At 35.0% G+C, this 19,358-nt stretch overlaps 1 protein-coding gene across 4 annotated transcripts in view; it reads left to right on the top strand.

Annotated features, from left to right (window-relative positions):
* LOC100749748 (cysteine-rich secretory protein 2-like) overlaps positions 1-15,896 on the top strand; it is a 94,797-nt gene extending 78,901 nt beyond the window's left edge. For all 4 annotated transcript variants that reach the window (XM_012394825.3, XM_024364528.2, XM_003486092.4 and 1 more), the window contains 3 exons: positions 4,529-4,674; positions 7,103-7,309; positions 12,318-15,896. In XM_012394825.3, the coding sequence (XP_012250248.1) occupies positions 4,529-4,674; positions 7,103-7,309; positions 12,318-12,573 (609 nt within the window). In that variant the 3' untranslated portion in view covers positions 12,574-15,896. The remainder of the gene's footprint in view (positions 1-4,528; positions 4,675-7,102; positions 7,310-12,317) is intronic.
* The last annotated feature ends 3,462 nt before the right edge of the window (positions 15,897-19,358 follow it).

The following is a 19,358-nucleotide window of genomic DNA, read 5'->3' as shown; positions in this document are numbered from 1 at the left end:
GAGGGACTCGCCGAACAAGATTACGAAGTACATCAAATTACAGATTCTAACCCTGTCTGAGTACCGAAGTACCAATTGGGCAGAGTCGCATATCCTTGACTGGACTTTGCGAGTACCATCGGCTCAACGATAACCCTCGCGACTCGACGCAATGAGCGAACAGTTATCGAGCAGTCACTAAAACAAAGGTGTCCTTTGGCCGACTTACGAATACAAGGGAATCTCAAGTACACGTTGACCGACGCGCGAACGAGTACGCTGTGCAATAGATAGAAGGAATGCAATAGATGAACGATACCGAGCCAATAAATCTCGAGAACAATTTGTGTTATGTAATCAGCGAGAGGGGCGAAAGAAAATAGATTTTTATTTTTCGTTGCGAGTTCGACAAGCGTCATTGTACATAATGGGGTTGCGATCGGCTTAACGTAAGTATCTTATAATTCGTTAAAGCTAAAACGCGCTCGTTCCACGATGTTCTCGAGATATATCACGGCGTCCTACGGCGGTCCACGGGATCCCAGGACGTCCCACGATGCCCCCGCGGCTAGTACCAGTCCAGTTTAGATCATGAAACTCCGAAAGGAATTTTTGATAACCTAGGTTGGAATGTATTAAAGTAGTTGCTAGGTTGATATCGTTTTTCTGATAGTAATACTCGGAAATATTAATATGTGTATCGTTTTACAAATGGTAATATGCCTGTAATATTAAAGTTAATATTATATTAACTGTCTAATATTTACAATAGTATTTCGAGATATTAATGTTTGGAAAACGTTACTAATTACTGGGACCCACCACGGGGAGGCAAATATTCTCGGATCTCATTACATATCATAAATTGATAATTCTATTTATTGATAAAATATCTATCTATAAAATATTTATCTATAAAATATCTATAAAATATCTATCTATAAAATATCTTATCCTAAATTGCACTAGATTTTATTTGTTTCAATTTAATGTATAATTGGAGAGAAGGAAATGGATTCGTGAATAGATTTATGAATAGACGATAAATAGATTACGTAAAAGGTTCTTAAATATGCTTGTATTATACTTGGTTCACGAGTAATTGTCATTCATGTTATCGAGAGCAAAAGATGTAAAACTATTGGATAGTAAAGAAATAATTGGTATTGAAATTTATTAATTAGTGCTGTACGTGATTTTAATATGAGTATATCTATAAGTGTGCGAGCGAGAGTAAAGGTTATTATCAAAATATATCTTACAAGTTAGTATCTATTCATAAAATATAGATCATTCATACGCAATATTATATCTTATTATTAATTATAATATAATATCTAATTTGTTAAAGGGAATAGGGTACAATATGTAGGAAATTGTTCAGGACATTTAACTGCATCATATTTGGTTCTCAAATAATTTTATCAATTATGTTTTCAAAAGCAGAGAATGCTATAGATTATGACAATAAGTCGAAAATCATTAAGACAAAAATAAAATCTGTACATCACTCTGTTAGGTTTGTACACGAGCATAGAGATGCATTTTAAATATCTTTCAATAAAGATATATTTTATGTTCTTAGTTATTGAAGTGTATACATATTGATAGAATTCGTATTAAACCCGTATCTGAGCTCAAATAATCATATTTGAAGATTGGAATTCATCGCCAAAGGAAGCAAACCATGCGGCTTACCAATAGTACATGCATGATTGGATGGCGAGATTTCGTGGTCCTTGATTTCATTACAGTTGCTTCCTCAAATCCATGAAAATGGTTTAATTCTTTGGCCTTGAGCGGACACGAAGAGTTAAATTCCATAGTCAATCAATGGGTACATTTTGCACTGCTAGTGCATTGCACTGATTTTATATGAAGTAGTGAAATGAAAAATTAAGTAAAGTATTTAACATTAAAAACTAGAATGAAATAGAAATAAAATATCATGTAAAAGATTTCAAGGCTTTAATGAATAGTAGATGAAATAAAATAAATCATTAATTTAATTTTTTCAAATTAATAGCATTTTACTATAAATTAATGATATAATTGTTAAAAATTAATGGAATATTTGTTTTTAATTAATAGTAAATTGTCACAAATTAATGGAATAATTGTCTGAAATTAATGACATATATTTATAAATTAGCAATAGAGTTGTTTTAAATTAGTGGCACAAGTGTTTTATATAAATGGTATATTTTCAAGTCTATGTGTATCAGACTGCACGTAAATTGATGTATACACATTAACGATTTTTGCTGATGTCATAAGAAATGATTTTTCTATCGTAACATAATCACTTAAATCACTTTAATGCTACTAATCACTTTTTTAAATGTAATATTAAATAAATAACTAAATTGTTAGTAAGTAAAACAAAATTTGTTTTCGATATTCACGGTACGGAAATAGAAATGAAAATGACCACTTTACATGTATACCCGGTGACATACTCTTGACAATGTTCCGATTGGTTGGTCGAACGATCTTACCCGATGTTGTGAAAAATGATTGTTCTATTATAATTGAATCAAATTTAATAACTCTTGAATGTTTATTGTAATTTAACACTTTTAATAATTTATTGCAGTAATTTTTGTATAATTTTTATATTTCTTACGAGCTAAAGCTAAATTTACTCTTCTGTGGTACTAGTTTCTGACATAGAACTGTGCTAATTTATATTAAATGTCAGTTTATGACAAAAATAATTGTAGTATAATAGCCAAAGATGAAGTGAAACAGTGGCCAAGAGTGTTCACGCATCCTAAAGAAGAAAGAATTCATATAAGTAATTACAGATTTGTTGGAACTCCTGTACAAGATTTTTCCAAGATATTTCTTGTTGAAAATAATTAGTACAGTGTTGTAACTAATTATTATTTTACAATTACAATAAGATTCTTGTCACAACATTTCGGCGTTAATTACCGTTTGAATGATAATTGCAAAAGTATAATTTCATTCATTCATAGATGGATTTCACACTTTTGGTTCGATGAGGATTACGTTAAAAAACATCTACAGAAAGCTTAATATCATTTCATGTCAAAAACGCCAGTGAAAAACGGATCCATTTCCTTAACTATAAGAAAGTATGTAAGGGGAAAACGATATCTTTGCCGAGTAACGAAACTAATTTTATAAATTACAATTCACTCTAACTCGTTCTACGAATTCGTTGCAGGAATATGCAGATTTATCTGGAATTTCTGTTTAATACAAATTACACAGACTGCTTTATTTCAAAGTTGGATTTCATTTGTTAAATGCAGGCTTCATTCCATTAACGCATCCTGCTCGCGATGTTCTGTAATTGTTTCAACTACACGGACGTAAGATAATTGAACTAATTGTATTCTGCAAAAGCTCTGTAAAATTTCAACGGAACAAAATTGGATGATTTTTTTATTTGCGTTTACCACACGCTTAATCAGAAAGAAAGTTAAGTTTCACGGAAATTTTCTGAATTTTTAATTTATACACCAGCATGACATTTTATTTGTAATTTCTGCGATCATTTTACATTATCAAATTCTGCTTTTTAATATTGTCGCCATGAAATGTAGTTTCAAGGATTCCTTTGATACTATTTCATCGCTATTTCTTCCTCCTAGATTTTATAATTTCACGAAATTTAAATAAAGTAATAAACTATTGCTTGATATTTAATATAGTAACTGAGGCGTAAGATTTCATCTCGAAGAGTTCACACAGTGCCTAATGCCACTAGTACCTACGTAAACATATCCGCGTTCCTCTAATAAATAGTACATCTTAATAAACTCTCGTTTACGAGCGGTTCGTTACGATGCCGACACGACGATGCATTCACGATGCCACGGTATCGTTCTAATCTTCACGTGAAAAACGGGGCTGGCAAATTCGCGGGGCTCGTACAGAAAAGTCCTTCCCTCTTCGAGACGTTCGCGTAAAAGTGCTTAACGCCGCGGTTCGATGGCCGGACGCGACTATCGTAAGGTCGTGGCGAGTTATAAATTTTTATGAGGAAACTCGGATCGCTCTCGCGTTAAAGCGATACCGGGGTGAAAATTAACGGGCTTCGAATAAACGAAGTGCCACTTGGTTACAGTCGCTTTCGTTTCATGGAGGGAACCTACGGAGGGGTTCTTCGATAAATTTCTGTGGAGATTGTATCGCGAAGTGGATGTGAAGGGATCGTGCTGGTTATGAGGCCATTTGAGATTGTGCTTTAAAAGGATTTTCATCTTTAAAAATAGCCGGGCAATGACTTTTTTATATTTCTCGTGCTTACTGCTGTTTTCTAGATATAACGTAAATACATCGAAAATTGATTAAGGAATTTTAACAATTGAGGAGATGGCTCTTCGCTGGTTTTTTAGTTTACAAATCAAGTGACAATTTTTAAAGATTTTCATTTCCTAAATTTATTTATTGTATTTATTCATTTACTATAAATGTTTCTTATTTTATTATAAGTGTCTCTAACGACGAATCTCTGATAATTATGAACAGGAGTATATGATACGTAATATGACCAGGAAATATTATATTGTTTCAGAAGTGGCATCCAGGTTTGGGTAAAGCTGCACAGAAATGGGCTAATCGATGCCTCGGTTTGGTACATGACAATGCAACCGGCCGATATTTGGATGATTTCGGGTCGAGTGGGCAAAATATCTTCATTACAACGAGAAGGACGCTATGGTGAGTTTAAAAATTTTCAAGTAAGATTACATATTCCTGCATACAATGGGCAATCAAAGTCGTATCAGCTTAATCTAATCCTCGACGTTCTTCGAGCAGAACAATAGACTTGATGAAATTCATGGAAATATTCTAAGCATTGCGTTACTTCATAGTCTTAAAATAATTAAATTTCTGTGGGAAAGTGATACAGTAACGTCTTGTGCCTTCGAATTTATTCCAAACTTCGTTTGAAGACGCCGAAGATCGCGGTGCGTTCAATAGAAAAGCCCGTTATTATTCAGACAAGAAAGTTTCGGATGATTTAGGATTAAAATGTATCAGAAAGTACGTTTAACGTTTAACTAACATCCACCAATCTATTTTTCTAAATCAGAAAGAAGCGAATATAAATATGTTATGAATATTTCTATTTGAATCTGATTCTCTTATTGCTTCATGAAATTTCCAAATTTTCGCATTTACAAAATCATGCAAAAGGAGCTAAGCTATGTATGTATTTCGCAGCGAGCGTATCTTATTCTAACATCTACAAACCTTTCATCCCTGTAAGGGCTTAAAATTCTTTATTATTCAAATTTACTTCAAAAGATCTTTCGTGGATTGTACGCATAATGTATTCGTGCCCCAGAGGAAGATATTCTCGCTGCAGGGGATGATTGTCCCCGTGGTGCTCCAATAACCGCAGAATTCTGGCGCACAGGGCATAGAATTTCGAGTAGAGTGCACCACAGAACGCAGACAAAGGCGGATCCTTATTTCCGTATAATTGCCACATCGATACCTTTCAATTAAGTCGCTAACTATCATTGTTACTACCAAAGGATTTACTCGTGTAATATTATTATTTCAAGTTTCGAGCGAAGGGAGTTACAGTGTTTGACTAACACATTAGAGTATTAGAATTTATCGAGGAAACTTGATTTTTTTCTGGACTAGAATATTTGAGTATCTTGATATAGCCGAAAGTATTTGCTAATTTTTAGAATTACATTTTACTTTGGATTTTTTGGGCTATTGGATTATTCGAAAAGTTCGTAGTGAAATTTAAGAAAAATGACCGAAGGATAAAATAGGGGAAATCAAATTGTTTAAATGATTACTACCAATTTGACTAATGCAATCAATGCAACTTAAAACATTGCTTGCCACCGAGATAATTTATGTAATTTGAAAACAAATGACTTTCCTTCGGAAAGAGTTATTAGCGTCTAGCGCTTCAAAATGCACTCTGCAATTCGTTTAACAAACGTAACAAAGCACTCGAAGTTTCAGTAGAAAAGGGAACCATAGGCCAGACGGAAACGCATGAGCCGATTCAGAGTTAAAATTCGCCAAGGGCTATGTTCATACTACTGCTAAAATTGCGCATATTTTTGCATCCCTTCGCTACTATGATATGTAATTTAATAAAATTAAATTCCTTATTTTTCTCATTTGTCATGCTACATAAAAATCGCAATTTTATTCAACTTATTCGTAATACAATATCAGGCAGTATCATAAATTTGAAACATTTTAAATATCAATCATACGTTACGTCATTATGTATTGTATAAATCGTATATTTGTTATATAATTTATGTAAATTGTATTATATATATTGTTTTACGTAGTAATAATTTATAAAAATGAAATTGTTTGATTTCTTTCGTGCAGCATTAATCACAATGTACAGTGATTCAGTGTATCTTGTAATTTACCGTAATTAATTCACTTGCAACAAGATTTACATATTTTTATACTCATTATTTGTATCTCTGCATTTCTTTAACGAATGTTTCAATCATTGGAATTGCCGATGGCAACGGAAAGTAATCTCCTGTTTCATACAATAAAACCTCTTCTCGTTACAATCTCTTTCTTATAGCTTTGAGCCGCGTATAAATAAAATTCTATTTGCTACTTCCTACAAAGTTTCAATGTAAGAAATTCTTTTCTAAAAATAGGTAATACATTATTCAGTAGCCTCGCGTGAATAAGCCTATAAATACGCGGAAGACCGTAGACTCCCAGTAGAAAAAGCTGTTATTGTTGAGGCACGAAAGTTCCTAGTCTGATTCGAAGTTACGATTCACCAGCATTGTTCTACTTCTGCCTAACGATAACTTGCTTTCGTACTCGCTGGTTTCCTTAGAGACCCACCTGTTGACGTTCAGTGAACAATTGTCGCCGATGTCACTTCCACGTCCTCCTTTGGCGTCGGCAATTCCAATGAAACCATTCGACCGAGTCTGTCGTGTTTTTAATTGACTTGATTCTCTTCTTTTGGATTGAAAGGCCTTTCGAACGCTCCTCGCTTCTTTCAGTGTACAAAGTGAAGAAGAAACGGCGTTTCAGCCCGAATAGAATTGTACAATGGTGGCGAAAGTAAAAGGAAAATGTTAATGTAAATTTGCCGATTAATCAATCGTCCTTTCATTTTCAGGAATTTCGCTATCAGAATGTGGTACATGGAATATAAAGATTTCAAATACGGCAACGAAGAAGTCAACGATTATCGCAAAATCGGCCATTACACTCAAATCGTGTGGGCCACCACACATTTAGTAGGCTGTGGCGTGAGTCATTGCACTGGTGGCAAAGGTCCACTCGGCAAGGACTTTTTCATGTATGTGTGCAACTATGCTCCAAGGTGAGTAAACAATTGCTGACAATTTGAAAATAAGATACCTTGAAATTTCACAAATTTTTTGTTCTATAGGCTCGAAAGTCGGTCGACTACATTCGAGCAGTATCACAGTGGAATATTTGTATAAAAAAAGTTGGTGAAAATTATTTCATTCATTTTAATGGAGTGAGATGCACCGAGAAATGGCATTAGAAAATAATGTTTTATTACCAATCTCGGAACGATTGTTACAGGATATTCTAATAATTTGTTTCACAAGTTACAAAACTATAGACCTAGAACTTTAAGTATACAGCTTTGTATGTATTCCCCATAATATCAGATTTCTATGATGCGAAATTTGAGTACCGGGATTGGTTAGAATTTTAAGTACACGTCGAACTTGGTTCTATCGCGTTTGGTGTAAAGGTGCCTACAAGAGAGCCACTTGTCAAGGAACAAAAAAGCGCCTATAAAGCGAACAGCAAAAGGAATACAATACGGAGCGGTAACAAAGCTGAAGTACCTTTGCGTGTATTCTCTTCAAGCTTCTCGCAGTTGCCGTGTTCTGTGCGCGCTCTCGTTTCACTGTTTTCGTTTCATTTTTCTCGGTTCTGTGGTTTAGTCGTTTCGAAAACGCGACCGACTGGCTATTATGATTTCCTTTCCAAGCGTCTTATTTAATTTTGCCGACTTCAGAGGGATATTTTCAAAAGCGTGTTAAGGCACGAGGTTGCTTGAATTCGTTTGAAAAACTAAGTTTTCTTTCTCTGAGTAATAGACCGGCAGAGCAATGTAGGACAGAAATTTGTAATTTTTTATATAATAAGATAGTAGATAAGTAGTAAGATTTTAAGACAAAAGGAAGAAATCAAGTTTGTTCGAGCGGAATATATTCAATCGTGAAACTTAACTTCTAACGTTGATTTGGTGAAATGTTGAGAAACGTTTGAAGCTGAATTAAGGCGAGTTAAAGAGTTCTCAAATACACATATTAATGAATTTTTCACACGCCGTCAATTGGTGAAAAACGAACGTAACAGAGTTGTCTTCGCCACGTGTGGTCGCAAGTATCACAGGGAATTACCGCGTGTAGGTAGTCGCAGCTGCTTCCTGTGCCAGGAATTTATGATGGTGGCTCATTGTAATCGAAAAGTTTGCCTGGTACCGCGGCGGAAGGCCACGGGCATAATCCGGAAAATTGCGGTCGAGAAACGAATTTATGACGGCGCTCGACGCGCGTAATTTAAATTCTCTCGGCTTCGTCTCTTTCCCTTCCTTCTTCCTTTCTTTTCTCGTTGTTGGTGCATCGCGCCAAGGAAATATTACCAGTGTACGCGCGTTAGGACTGCCCGGAAGGATAAATAAAGAAAGGTAATTACAAAGGAATTAAAGGGATAGAAAATAAGATAGCGAAGAGGGAATCAAAGAGGAAAACTGGCGGTGTTTATGAGGTCGATGGATTGTAAAGAAATCTAACTTTCAGAAGGTTGTGAATAGTAGGTACTATAAATTTCACGTCTTAAATGTCGTCATATGTAACGTAATTATAGATACTTATTTGCTATAAGAGATTAAACTTGTGTGTACGAACGTTGGATTTCATATTAACGTAACACGCTATCTGTTCGACGAATCTGACGATTCGTACAATAGTCATTCATCTTATGTCAGAGTCTTTTATCAGTGTTTCATCAGTCATATTCTGCGAGTTACTGTGCGAGCACTCGCGAAACAGTTGCAACGTAACCCTCTATGTAAAGAGTATCACGGTTTCATTTGCATCGTCATAATCATGACAGGCTTGCAATCTTGCCGGCAAATCGCGCTCACGCGGCGCATAATTCGCCTTAAGCTCTGTGTTTTGAGCGATTACATTCTAAGATATATTTATCATGTTGGGTAAACGGCCTGTAAGCGAGAAAATTTATACGATGATAAATCAAAATAATTTTATTTTACTATAATGTTAAATTAATTATCACACCTTACCTGGTACGACTAGATATTCCAATAATTATGAATTGTTTTGTTTACCCAATTTAGATATTTCGTTATTTTCAATATTATAAGTCATTTTCCTAAAAGGAGCGTGTCCTATGAAACGAACAAATATTGAAAATGGATTATAACGACGAAATGTAGCACAATTAAAAAACGTGGAAAATGCGAATGTGCAATGAGAGGGTATAACTAAATTGCGTGCATGCTTGTGAAAAAGAAGAGGGAAGATAAAAAGAAGTTGAATCACGAAGTGTACGTTACATTTCGTGTATCTGGTGTTGCTTTTTGTCGACAAAAGGAGCACGTCTTCTCTGAAGAAGACTACTTGACGTCTGACCCACTTCTCCCACGTCTCGTGCATGTAGCCACTTTTTGACCACCCTCTATAAACTTCTTCACGATCGCTTCATCAGAATACCACGTTGTTTAACACCTTGGACATTGTTTCTATTATTCCTCTCTGTCTATTCGTTATTGTTCACATAGAAGATGATCATGAAAGATCATAAAACTCTACAATAAGATTTTTAAACCCGAAAATCGTAAAATCGTTAATTTTTCAACCACTCGACGAACAGTCAACGAAATTAAATTTTTAACAAGTTTAAAATTAAATACAGCGATATTTAAGGCACCTGCTCCTGCAATTTGGTCGTAGAATTTCCAGAATCCATTCAATCTGTGCTATTCGATTGGTTTTTTTAATTAATCCGATTCAACCAAGTGTTTACTATTTCAAGAAGAATATTTTCGATAAACCGTTCCCAATTTTTTGCATGTATGCTTTTCAATTCTAAAAATTCTATCTCTCGGTAAGCTCTATAAATATTCTTGGAACTCGAGCAATTCAATAAAAATTCCTGCATATTATAGACATTAAACTGTTCTATTCTAAACATATTGCATGCTTCCTTAATAATTACTTTATTCCTTATCTGCTTCATCATTTTACAACGAATATTTTGTTGTTGTTGTTATAGAAATATGTGTTTCTGTTATTGTACGGTATAGTGTGCTACATCGTAGTATTCTGGAATAATATCCCGGAGTAATGCTCTGAGACGTCGTGACGCAAGAGCACATTTTCGAAATTAATTCTATTCCCCTTGGATCGTGTTTCAGGAAAGTTTCTCGAGTTCTTTACGCAACAGCCGCATAAAGTGGACGATTATTCTTTTGAAAATTACGGCCGATAACTTGTACAATTTGTCAGCCGCGTTTTAAGAAATTAATTTTCAAACCACTTACACAAAAACCAGTATTAACGCGTCAGTTGTATTAATCGAGCCAGAAATTATTCTCTCTACTCTTTGAACGTAATTCTTGCACGCAAAGCAAAATAAACAAGAATAAATTTTACGTCGCGTTTCTTGTTAATATTTTCTTGGCGAGGACACGGTAAATATTTTCAAACCTTAGGCAACTATGATAGCTGATGTAGTCTAATTTGAACTTTGATCGACTCTACTGCGTTCGTCAGTTTCAGGAAAATATGATGCAGTTGTTACCGATATTCACGATTTATTTTCCAATTTTACTAAAGTTACTTCTATAATATTAAAATCTCTTTTACTATATTGAAACAAGAACGATGGCATAATATAAAATCTTGAAGACCGCAGTAATTAAAAATCTCATTAATTACAAGACAGGTACATGAATACAAATGAACTTAAATATATAAGTCCACAATCCAATGATATCAAACCGACGCAAACAAAAAGCCTGCTTTAACACTGTAATTGCTAAACGTATTAAATTAGAAACAAAATCCTTCAGGAACGACGAAACTATTCGTTGCCTCGATTTCTAGCATTTATCCAATAAACCCGTTCTACGCGATCTTTCCTTACAGAGATTTTTAATTCTTCTAATTCGTGATGATCTAATACGATGTCCGCGATCTTCCCTCGATCGGGTAGTAGATAAAGAGCTGTGACGGGGGACAGTATTACTTTTTACTTTCCGGCGCGGTTTCGTGATGAATTTCGTGACGGGACATTTGAATTCGAAACGGCGCGGCGACGATCGCGGTGACCGGGTGCGAAAAATACTCCAAATGTAAATTAATCGTGACTTGGTCGCGAGGATTGGCTCGAGCTCATTCCTCAGGCTGTTTGTCGCTGGAAAACGTAGAGTCTGACGGGTAGAGAAAGTTGCTGGAGACGTTCGCGAACTGCAATCATGAAACGTCGTGAAACGTCACGGCTTAATTGTCTGAAAGTAAAGTTGAAGGAAAGATTGCTGGAGGAAGAGAGTGCCAGGCAGGCGAGTCGAAGCGGGTAAACGCGGAGTTATTAGGCAAGCATTTGCCACGGGGATGGGGTGAAATTGATGGGGAGAAATGAGCGAGCTAGAGAGCCTTTTGTCGTGTTCTTGGAGATGAAAGAAAGTTGCGCTCTGATTGCAGCCGGGCAAAATTATTCTTTCTGGTCGAAATACAGCTATGATGGTTGTATAAAATCGAACGGTTGTTTAGAGAAAAATTATTCAGTGAAAAGTTGTTTCGTGGTTGCGGAAACGGATGTTTCCCTTTTGGGAAAGATCATTGTAATTACTTAGCAGAAAGTTGATACCGATATGCGGAGTGCCTTGTAACTGATTGTGCAACTGCGAAGAGGCTGAGCAGAGGGAAAAGACGATAAATCACATTTTCCATTTACACGGCAGCACTTAAATCCAGTATCACAATATCCTTTTATTCGATTTAGGCTATTAGACTGTTTAGATTATCTCATAATTTAAAATTGTTCTTTGTTCTAAAATATTGAAAGATATTTCTATTTTTAACTATTTCGTATTGAAACATTGCTTTTTAATCATAAAGCGACATTAAAACAAAAGATTGTGTTTCTTTCCTGTATTCTTCATATCGGATAAATACATGTTTCATTAATCCTCCACCAAATTCCACATCATCTCACTCTCAAACGTTTCATAGCAGCCTTAGACAAAGACGATTATAACAAACGATGTACATGTGCATAAAAAAACCATGTTAATGGCTCACAATTCTTTCTACTTGCAGCGGCAATTACAAAGGTCAACTTAGCCGTCCTTACGTGGCGGGCAAGCCGTGTAGCATGTGCAAGGACCACTGTTCGTACAACAAGCTGTGCACAAACGCCTGCTACTACAACGATCTTTGGTCGAACTGCGCCGAATTGGTCAGGACGTTTCGTAACTGGGTCTGCGAGACGAACACGAAAGAGGGCCGCGAACGACGAAAGTTCTGCGGTGCCACGTGCAATTGCAAGGACAAGATCTACTATCATCACGGGTAGTGAACGATCGTCAACGCGGCTCTTACACCCTTTTCTTCGCACCGGTTGATCGATCGTCGTTACGCTACTTAGAAGGGAGAAGGTCGACGAATCCTGCACGAGGTACGAAATTATTTTCAAGCTGTTCCACCCAGCGGGATAGCGAGTGAATTAAGGTCTGAGGTTCAGTTTGGTTACGGTGGCGGTTTGCGGGTTTTCGTCGATCGCTGCCTTCGTTTCGTAGCACGACGTTCTACGTAGATTCATTGCGGAACAAAGGGAAATTGAAATTCTGTGATGAAAGCGAAGAAAATTAGCGGAGTTCTTTGTTTGATTGAACGAAGGCTGAGTTTGATCGAGCAAGGGGGTGTCTCAGCCTCCCGTAGATTGCATCGTAGATTTTTATACATTGTACGCTGTTAACTATTCAAAATTGGTAATGAAGAGATATGGGGATAATGCGCAGGTTGCGACGGAGTTTATTAGAGTGGAATGATCGTAATGTTTCAAATATTTTATATTCGGTGTATTTAGTTAATACGTGATACACAAAATAACAGAAACATTAATACCATTTCGTGGATGTGAAATGTACGTTTGTAAAACCATCTGTTTATTAAATACGTATATAATCTTTGTAATAGAATGGTTAATTAAACGCTCAGAAAGTTTCTATTTGAACATTGCCGATCATTACATGAATTTATAAAACATTTTTTGTGTATATTTGTTAACATCTAATACCGATTTTGAATGTTATTTTTATAATCTTAATTACTGCATATATAATCAGATATTGTTTATACCAAATTAGATATATAGACGTAGACATATCAGATATATCGTTACTTATACTTATGTAAGAAATAATTTTCATATCATTTGTCAGTGTCACTATACAGCGACAGTTCAGTACAAAGGGTTAACAACCCCTTAGCTGCAGAGTAAATATTTTAAAAGGATGTTTCGTTTGAAAATGGGAAGCTGTAGAGCAGGGAGGAAACGGAGGGCAATCAAAAAGCAGACGAGAAAGTAAATTGAACTCGATGAATTCGTTTCCGGTGCCCGAGAAAAACTTTAAACATTCCTCAAGTTTAATATGTCGTGTCGTATCGAACATTCTTGATACAGCCTGAATACCGGTGAAGATACTGCAGGTCATAAACGTGGCTGAAACATGCAGAGAGATTCAATTCATTCGTTAATTAACTGTCCATTGGTAAACTGTAATTATCTGAAATATCTTTCTACTAAGAACAGAGTTAACTCTTTATAACCAGACTTCCCTTTACTTGCAATTTAAAATCAAGATTAAAATACTTTATTTCTAGTAAAAAGTTCCAATAATAAGATATTAAATTGCCTATTTATTCAAACGTCAAACGTAAATTGAATAAATTTTCAACAATCTATCCTAAACATATAGTTAATACAACGGCATTGTTTTCTCCGCATAGTTCATGGTTTTCATTCGGTACGATTAACACAGGCGATCGAAAGACAATTTCCCTTTGCTCCGTAATCATCCTCGACAACGTCGTCCCGGAAATTTACTCTATTTTCTGCGAACGTCCTCGTGGCTCGTCTTTGAACCTTTGTCTGAGGTGCCGGTTGAAAGGAAGCCCTAAAGGCGAACCGCGAGGGGCTGAATGGCTCGAGAAATGGACGAGGGATGAACCGAAGTCCCGCGAAACGGAGAGATCAGGCGAATCCTTTTGATATTTGTAAACGATAAGAGTGTCTATATAGACGTGCATGCAGTGTGTAAATACGTGTAGGTAAGCGAAAACTTCATAGGTGAACCATGGTGGGTGTTTCTCGGTGCTGTATTAGATCGTCGTTTGATTCCGGACGTTCGGAGAGCTGTCGATAAAAGTTATTAATTTTCTATTAACTGGTAATTAATTTTATATGGGAAAGACCGGTGTGGTTGTTCTTCTTTTTCCTTAGTTAAGAATAATTATAGGATATCAAGTGCTGATTTTTATAGTTGAAGAGTGAAATTGAATAATTAAGCTCATGTATTGTTTTTTATTTTCTGAAGTATACGCATGAAAATGAATAATGACTTTTATCGGAAAGCTTGTACGTCGCCTAAACGTGGGACTAAAAATGTATGAACATTACCGAAACCCCTATCTTAAACGTGTTTAGCGATATAAGTTATACGATAGCCAGTGTATGCACAGAATCACGACGCTACAATTAATCTCGTGATTTCATTCAACGTTCAATTCTGACGGAGCGTTTAGTCACTCTTTCGAGGACTTATGAATGCAACCATTTTCAATCTCAAAAAACAATTTCAAACAAAACAGATAGTTATTCTATGATAAGAATTGTAAGCGAATTTGGACCTTTACATATCCATTCAGACAATTATTAGACAATAGGGATTTTAATTCCAGCATCGTATAAATTATTAGGACCATCGTTTAAATCAATCCGTTTTTAAGAAGAAAAAAAGATCCATTTTGTCGAATATATTGCTGCATTCACAAGTGCTCGATGACAAAATGTACATGTTATTTGTAATACTCTGAAGAGAGAACTTTTCTCAGCTAGAGAAGTACTAACTTATGCTTGTGATTATGAAAGTAGCCTAATTTTTGTCGAGAAACGCTTCTGCAAGAAATATTTCCTTTCTAAGCTTTTGTATATTAAGTATATTTTCCCTTTGTTGCCTCATCATTCTACACGAAAGGCTAAGAATGCATTCTTTTACTGTATTTCTAATATGTTATCTTCTGTATTAATCTTTATGTTAGCCTTCCGAGCGAACATTAATTTTACTCTTTAGGCCACTTTATATAATTACAGGCAAACTCGTTCGCTCTCGATCGATCGATTTCCAAAAGTGTATATCCAACGTCCTCCTAGAATTCGTTTGTTACTACGTTTACGAAGATACTATTATATTTTTCATCTCGTTTCACGGTGTTTTCATTGATAATTATAGCATGTGAGACGTATAAAAGAGAAAGAAATGTTATAGAACAACGTTGAAGATTTGGGAATGAATAGCGTATTCTTCGGACTTTTTTGAAAGTCGCGTCGAAATGCGAAACGCGAATCGGGGTGGAAATGGTGCGGAGTGCATAGTTCGTAAGGTATTACGTATAATTAAGGAGAATATATGCGGATGTACACGTGAGACATAAATGCTGTGGATAAAATATAAGACACAGTTAATTGGGTTGACGATTAGATGAGAGGTTGATTAATGTTACACGTAACGATGTAATACGAGGCTCTCAGTTACGCACACATCCTCGATCGAAAACGTTGTAAGCTGTCATACTTCGTTCACTTACCGAAATAAAGATCCTGTAAATATTAAAAGGCATTTAATTGTTTATGAGTATTTTAGTGCACTTTCTCGAAACAGTATTTTGGTTAAGTTTGTTCTTCTTTCTTCTTTTTCTTATGTGATTTCTTATAGATACGAAGGTGAACAAAAAATCTTATTTTTTCTAATATGATTTATAATTTGAACAAACTGAAAATGTTATGGAGTACCATTGCCAAGAAAATATCTTATTTTTATGAAAGATATTTCGGTCATTACGCTATAGTATCTACATAAAAATCAACGACAAAAAATGGAGTGTTCTGTTATTAAAAAAAAAAAACTTCAATGGTGCAACTTTCAGTAAATTAAACTCCTGGGAATCATTTGCCGAAACTTTTTTAATAAATAGCAAATTTGCGTTTCAACTTTAATTTCATCTTCAGCTCTTCCATTTACATTCTTTGTTTGTAATGATACAACAATTATTACGCTTTCATCTCTTCATTTTATACTTCTCATGTATCAACCATTAATATGGCGGAAAATATTAAAACATTCTCGACAACTGAATCAAATAATTCATATATTCTCCGAAGCAAACTTTTTCAAGCTTTTAACACGAGGCGAAAATTAATTATTTTCTTAATAATTGAAACCAATTATCACATCTTATATAGAACAAGGAGATCCCTTGATACTTATGAACACGATTGAACACCGTAACATTTTCTGTATCTTAAATTTAAACGAACTGAACCATCGAATTAACTGATAGCTTAAAAAACAGTTTGCTGAAACGTGTTTAAGCTTATGTTCGAACATCATGATCATCGATATTATACTATAGAATATATGAAAGGCGTGCATGGCGATATGGTAACGGCGAACGTGAAGCCGCAACTTTATCAATAAATCAGATTAAGTGTTATGGAGGGTTCGGTCGGGAATTAATACGCGGCATGTTATCTTTGCGACGTGCTTAATCGCTTGCCGCTATTTATTCCTTATACCGGGAAACCAAAAGGATTAGAGCGGAATTTCAAAGGGAATAAATCGTTTGGGTTTCGAACAGCTATCGAAAAAATAAAAGAGAGGGAAAAAAAGCGAAAAACATCCGCTATCGAACGTATCGGACGGAAAAAAGGGAATTTTTGTCTCTCTGTTGGTTTTCCGAAAATGACTTTTTCATGTGAAACGAGGTTCGGTACTCTGTGTTGCACAATGTAAAAGATTATATCGCTGTCTAAAAGCAGTCAAATGAATTTACGAGACGCGCAAGTGTTTTTAACTTTTACGTATCAACGATCGTAGAGAATCGTTAAAAAGCATTTTCAGCGGCGAACAGGTTAGATTTGAGAAAGACGAGGAAGACGGAGTTCCGATGGAGAAATCGAAAAGGTCGATTGCCTTGTCTGAGGGATTCAACTCACGGATGTCCTAAGGCAATGGTCAATTGAAATCGAACAACGATTGGTGAGTTATTTTTCTTTCTTTTAATACAACTTTACGTAGATTTATTTTTATCTTTTTCATTTGTTCGGTGTGCGACTATTCCTTAAATAAATTTTAATTTATCTAATTTAGTTAATACGTATTTATGCAAGCGACGCGCGCGTTGGATACTATTAATCTCTATCTGCTTCATTAGAACATAAGAATGCAGATTTGTTACAATTTACGTTGCTTTTCTCATTTAGTTTATCAAATGCTTGAAATGTAAACCGCTGTGTATAAATGTTGTTACTCTTTTTATCTATTTTACCGTAAGTTAAAAATGTAGAATGTTGCAAAAACAATTTTCGTTACCCTTTCTATTTGCTTTTTTTCAGATTGAAAACGTTTTTGATGTGTTCATTTTTGCAATTAGCTTGCAGATGAATAGAAAAAGAAGGAACAGTTTTTAATCCGAATGATTACGTAGTTGAGTGTTCGCATAGAAATTCAACGGATAAAAGTTGTTGATTAACAAAGCTATTTCATTTTATGGGTTAGTGTGTTGAATATCCATTATTTGAAACTCTTTTTTTTCTCAAACGAAGTTGTTCGCAAGTTCATAATTGCGTAGCCGGAGGAACTACATTTTCCAGTCCGGTAAAACTATCTTTTCTTTAAACTATTCTCCTCTGTATCCATACAAGGAAAGCTGACTTAAATAAAAACTTACTTTTTCGAAATATATAAGAAATATGAACTTTCCAGTTTGCTTGAAATAATCATTATTAACAAGAAAGATATCTTTAATATTTTGTTTTATAGAGACAAATATATTTAATACTATGTTTTATATAATTCGTATCGTTACCGAAATCCGTTCAGAAATTTACAAATTTAGTATTATTACAGGGACATTTGTTTCTTTATTACCAATCTTGAAAATATTTCTACATTGAAAAACAAATTGTCGACCTATACATGTTATTTAGCACACTTTTCCATATAATCGTGAGTCGTGTAAACTACTGTAACATACAAGTAATATTTGTAAATTATTTCTAATATATTGTTGGATTTTCATTCCTGTGTACAAGATATCTATATACGTAATCACGTATAATGAATTGATTGTAGCGTAGAATTCTGAACTGGGTCAATAAACTTGAATGATAAAACAGATTACCATACGATACGATCAGATATAAGTGAAACACGATATTTGCATTTCAGTTGTTTCTATATACTAAATAATCATTCGGTTTAATTACAAAACGACGAAAATCAATATTTATTACAAATACGTGTGAATTAGTACTTTACAGAGCAATATTCATTCACAGATAATTAAGCGCAATAGCAATATGTTTTTTTAAAATATTACGAATTTCTTCTCTTAAAATAAGTTTCACTGAAATTGACGAAGATCTATTCTAAACGAAAATTCAATCAGTAGTCCTATCTCATGGGAGATTCAGACGAAAATTTGCCAACACCTAGCGATGCGTTTTGATTACACTTGTCAAACATTTCGCGATGAAACGTGCGACGTAAACGTTTACGTTCGTCCAGGTGTGTATACTCCTGAAAACATACAATGATGATGATAGTTTGTCACTTCATCCGCGAGAGCTATATACCGGAAGGAAGTATATGATCAGAAAAAGGTTTTAGAAGGAATTTTGCTCGTGGTAAAAATCGACAGAAATTCGAATGATATTATCGGAGATGTTTCATTAATGTAAGATAAAATACGAGATATAAACTATGATATAATGCAGACATAAGCGTGAATCACTTAAGATGTAAATGAATGAATATTAATTAAAACGTGGAGATAATTATTAGAGACGAAAAATGGACTAATCTCTAGCTCTGGATTCCACTATCGCCTCATCTCCAGTTTGATTCACTATTAAGTAAAGCCGGTGGAACTTCAGAAAACACGAGAACAATATGCAGGGAACAATGTTACAGACGACCAAAGTTACAAACTGCTGAACATTGGATTGTGTCACGGAATACGGAGTGCATCGTGTTACGGTGAGTTACAGAGAATACAAAGTGCAAAGTGTTACGTGGA

The sequence above is a fragment of the Bombus impatiens genome, unplaced genomic scaffold (genome assembly GCF_000188095.3).
Source record: "Bombus impatiens unplaced genomic scaffold, BIMP_2.2 scf_0099, whole genome shotgun sequence".
Classification (NCBI taxonomy): Eukaryota; Metazoa; Arthropoda; class Insecta; order Hymenoptera; family Apidae; genus Bombus; species Bombus impatiens.
Note: the sequence above shows the minus strand (reverse complement) of the source record. Positions and strands in the feature narration are given on the sequence as shown.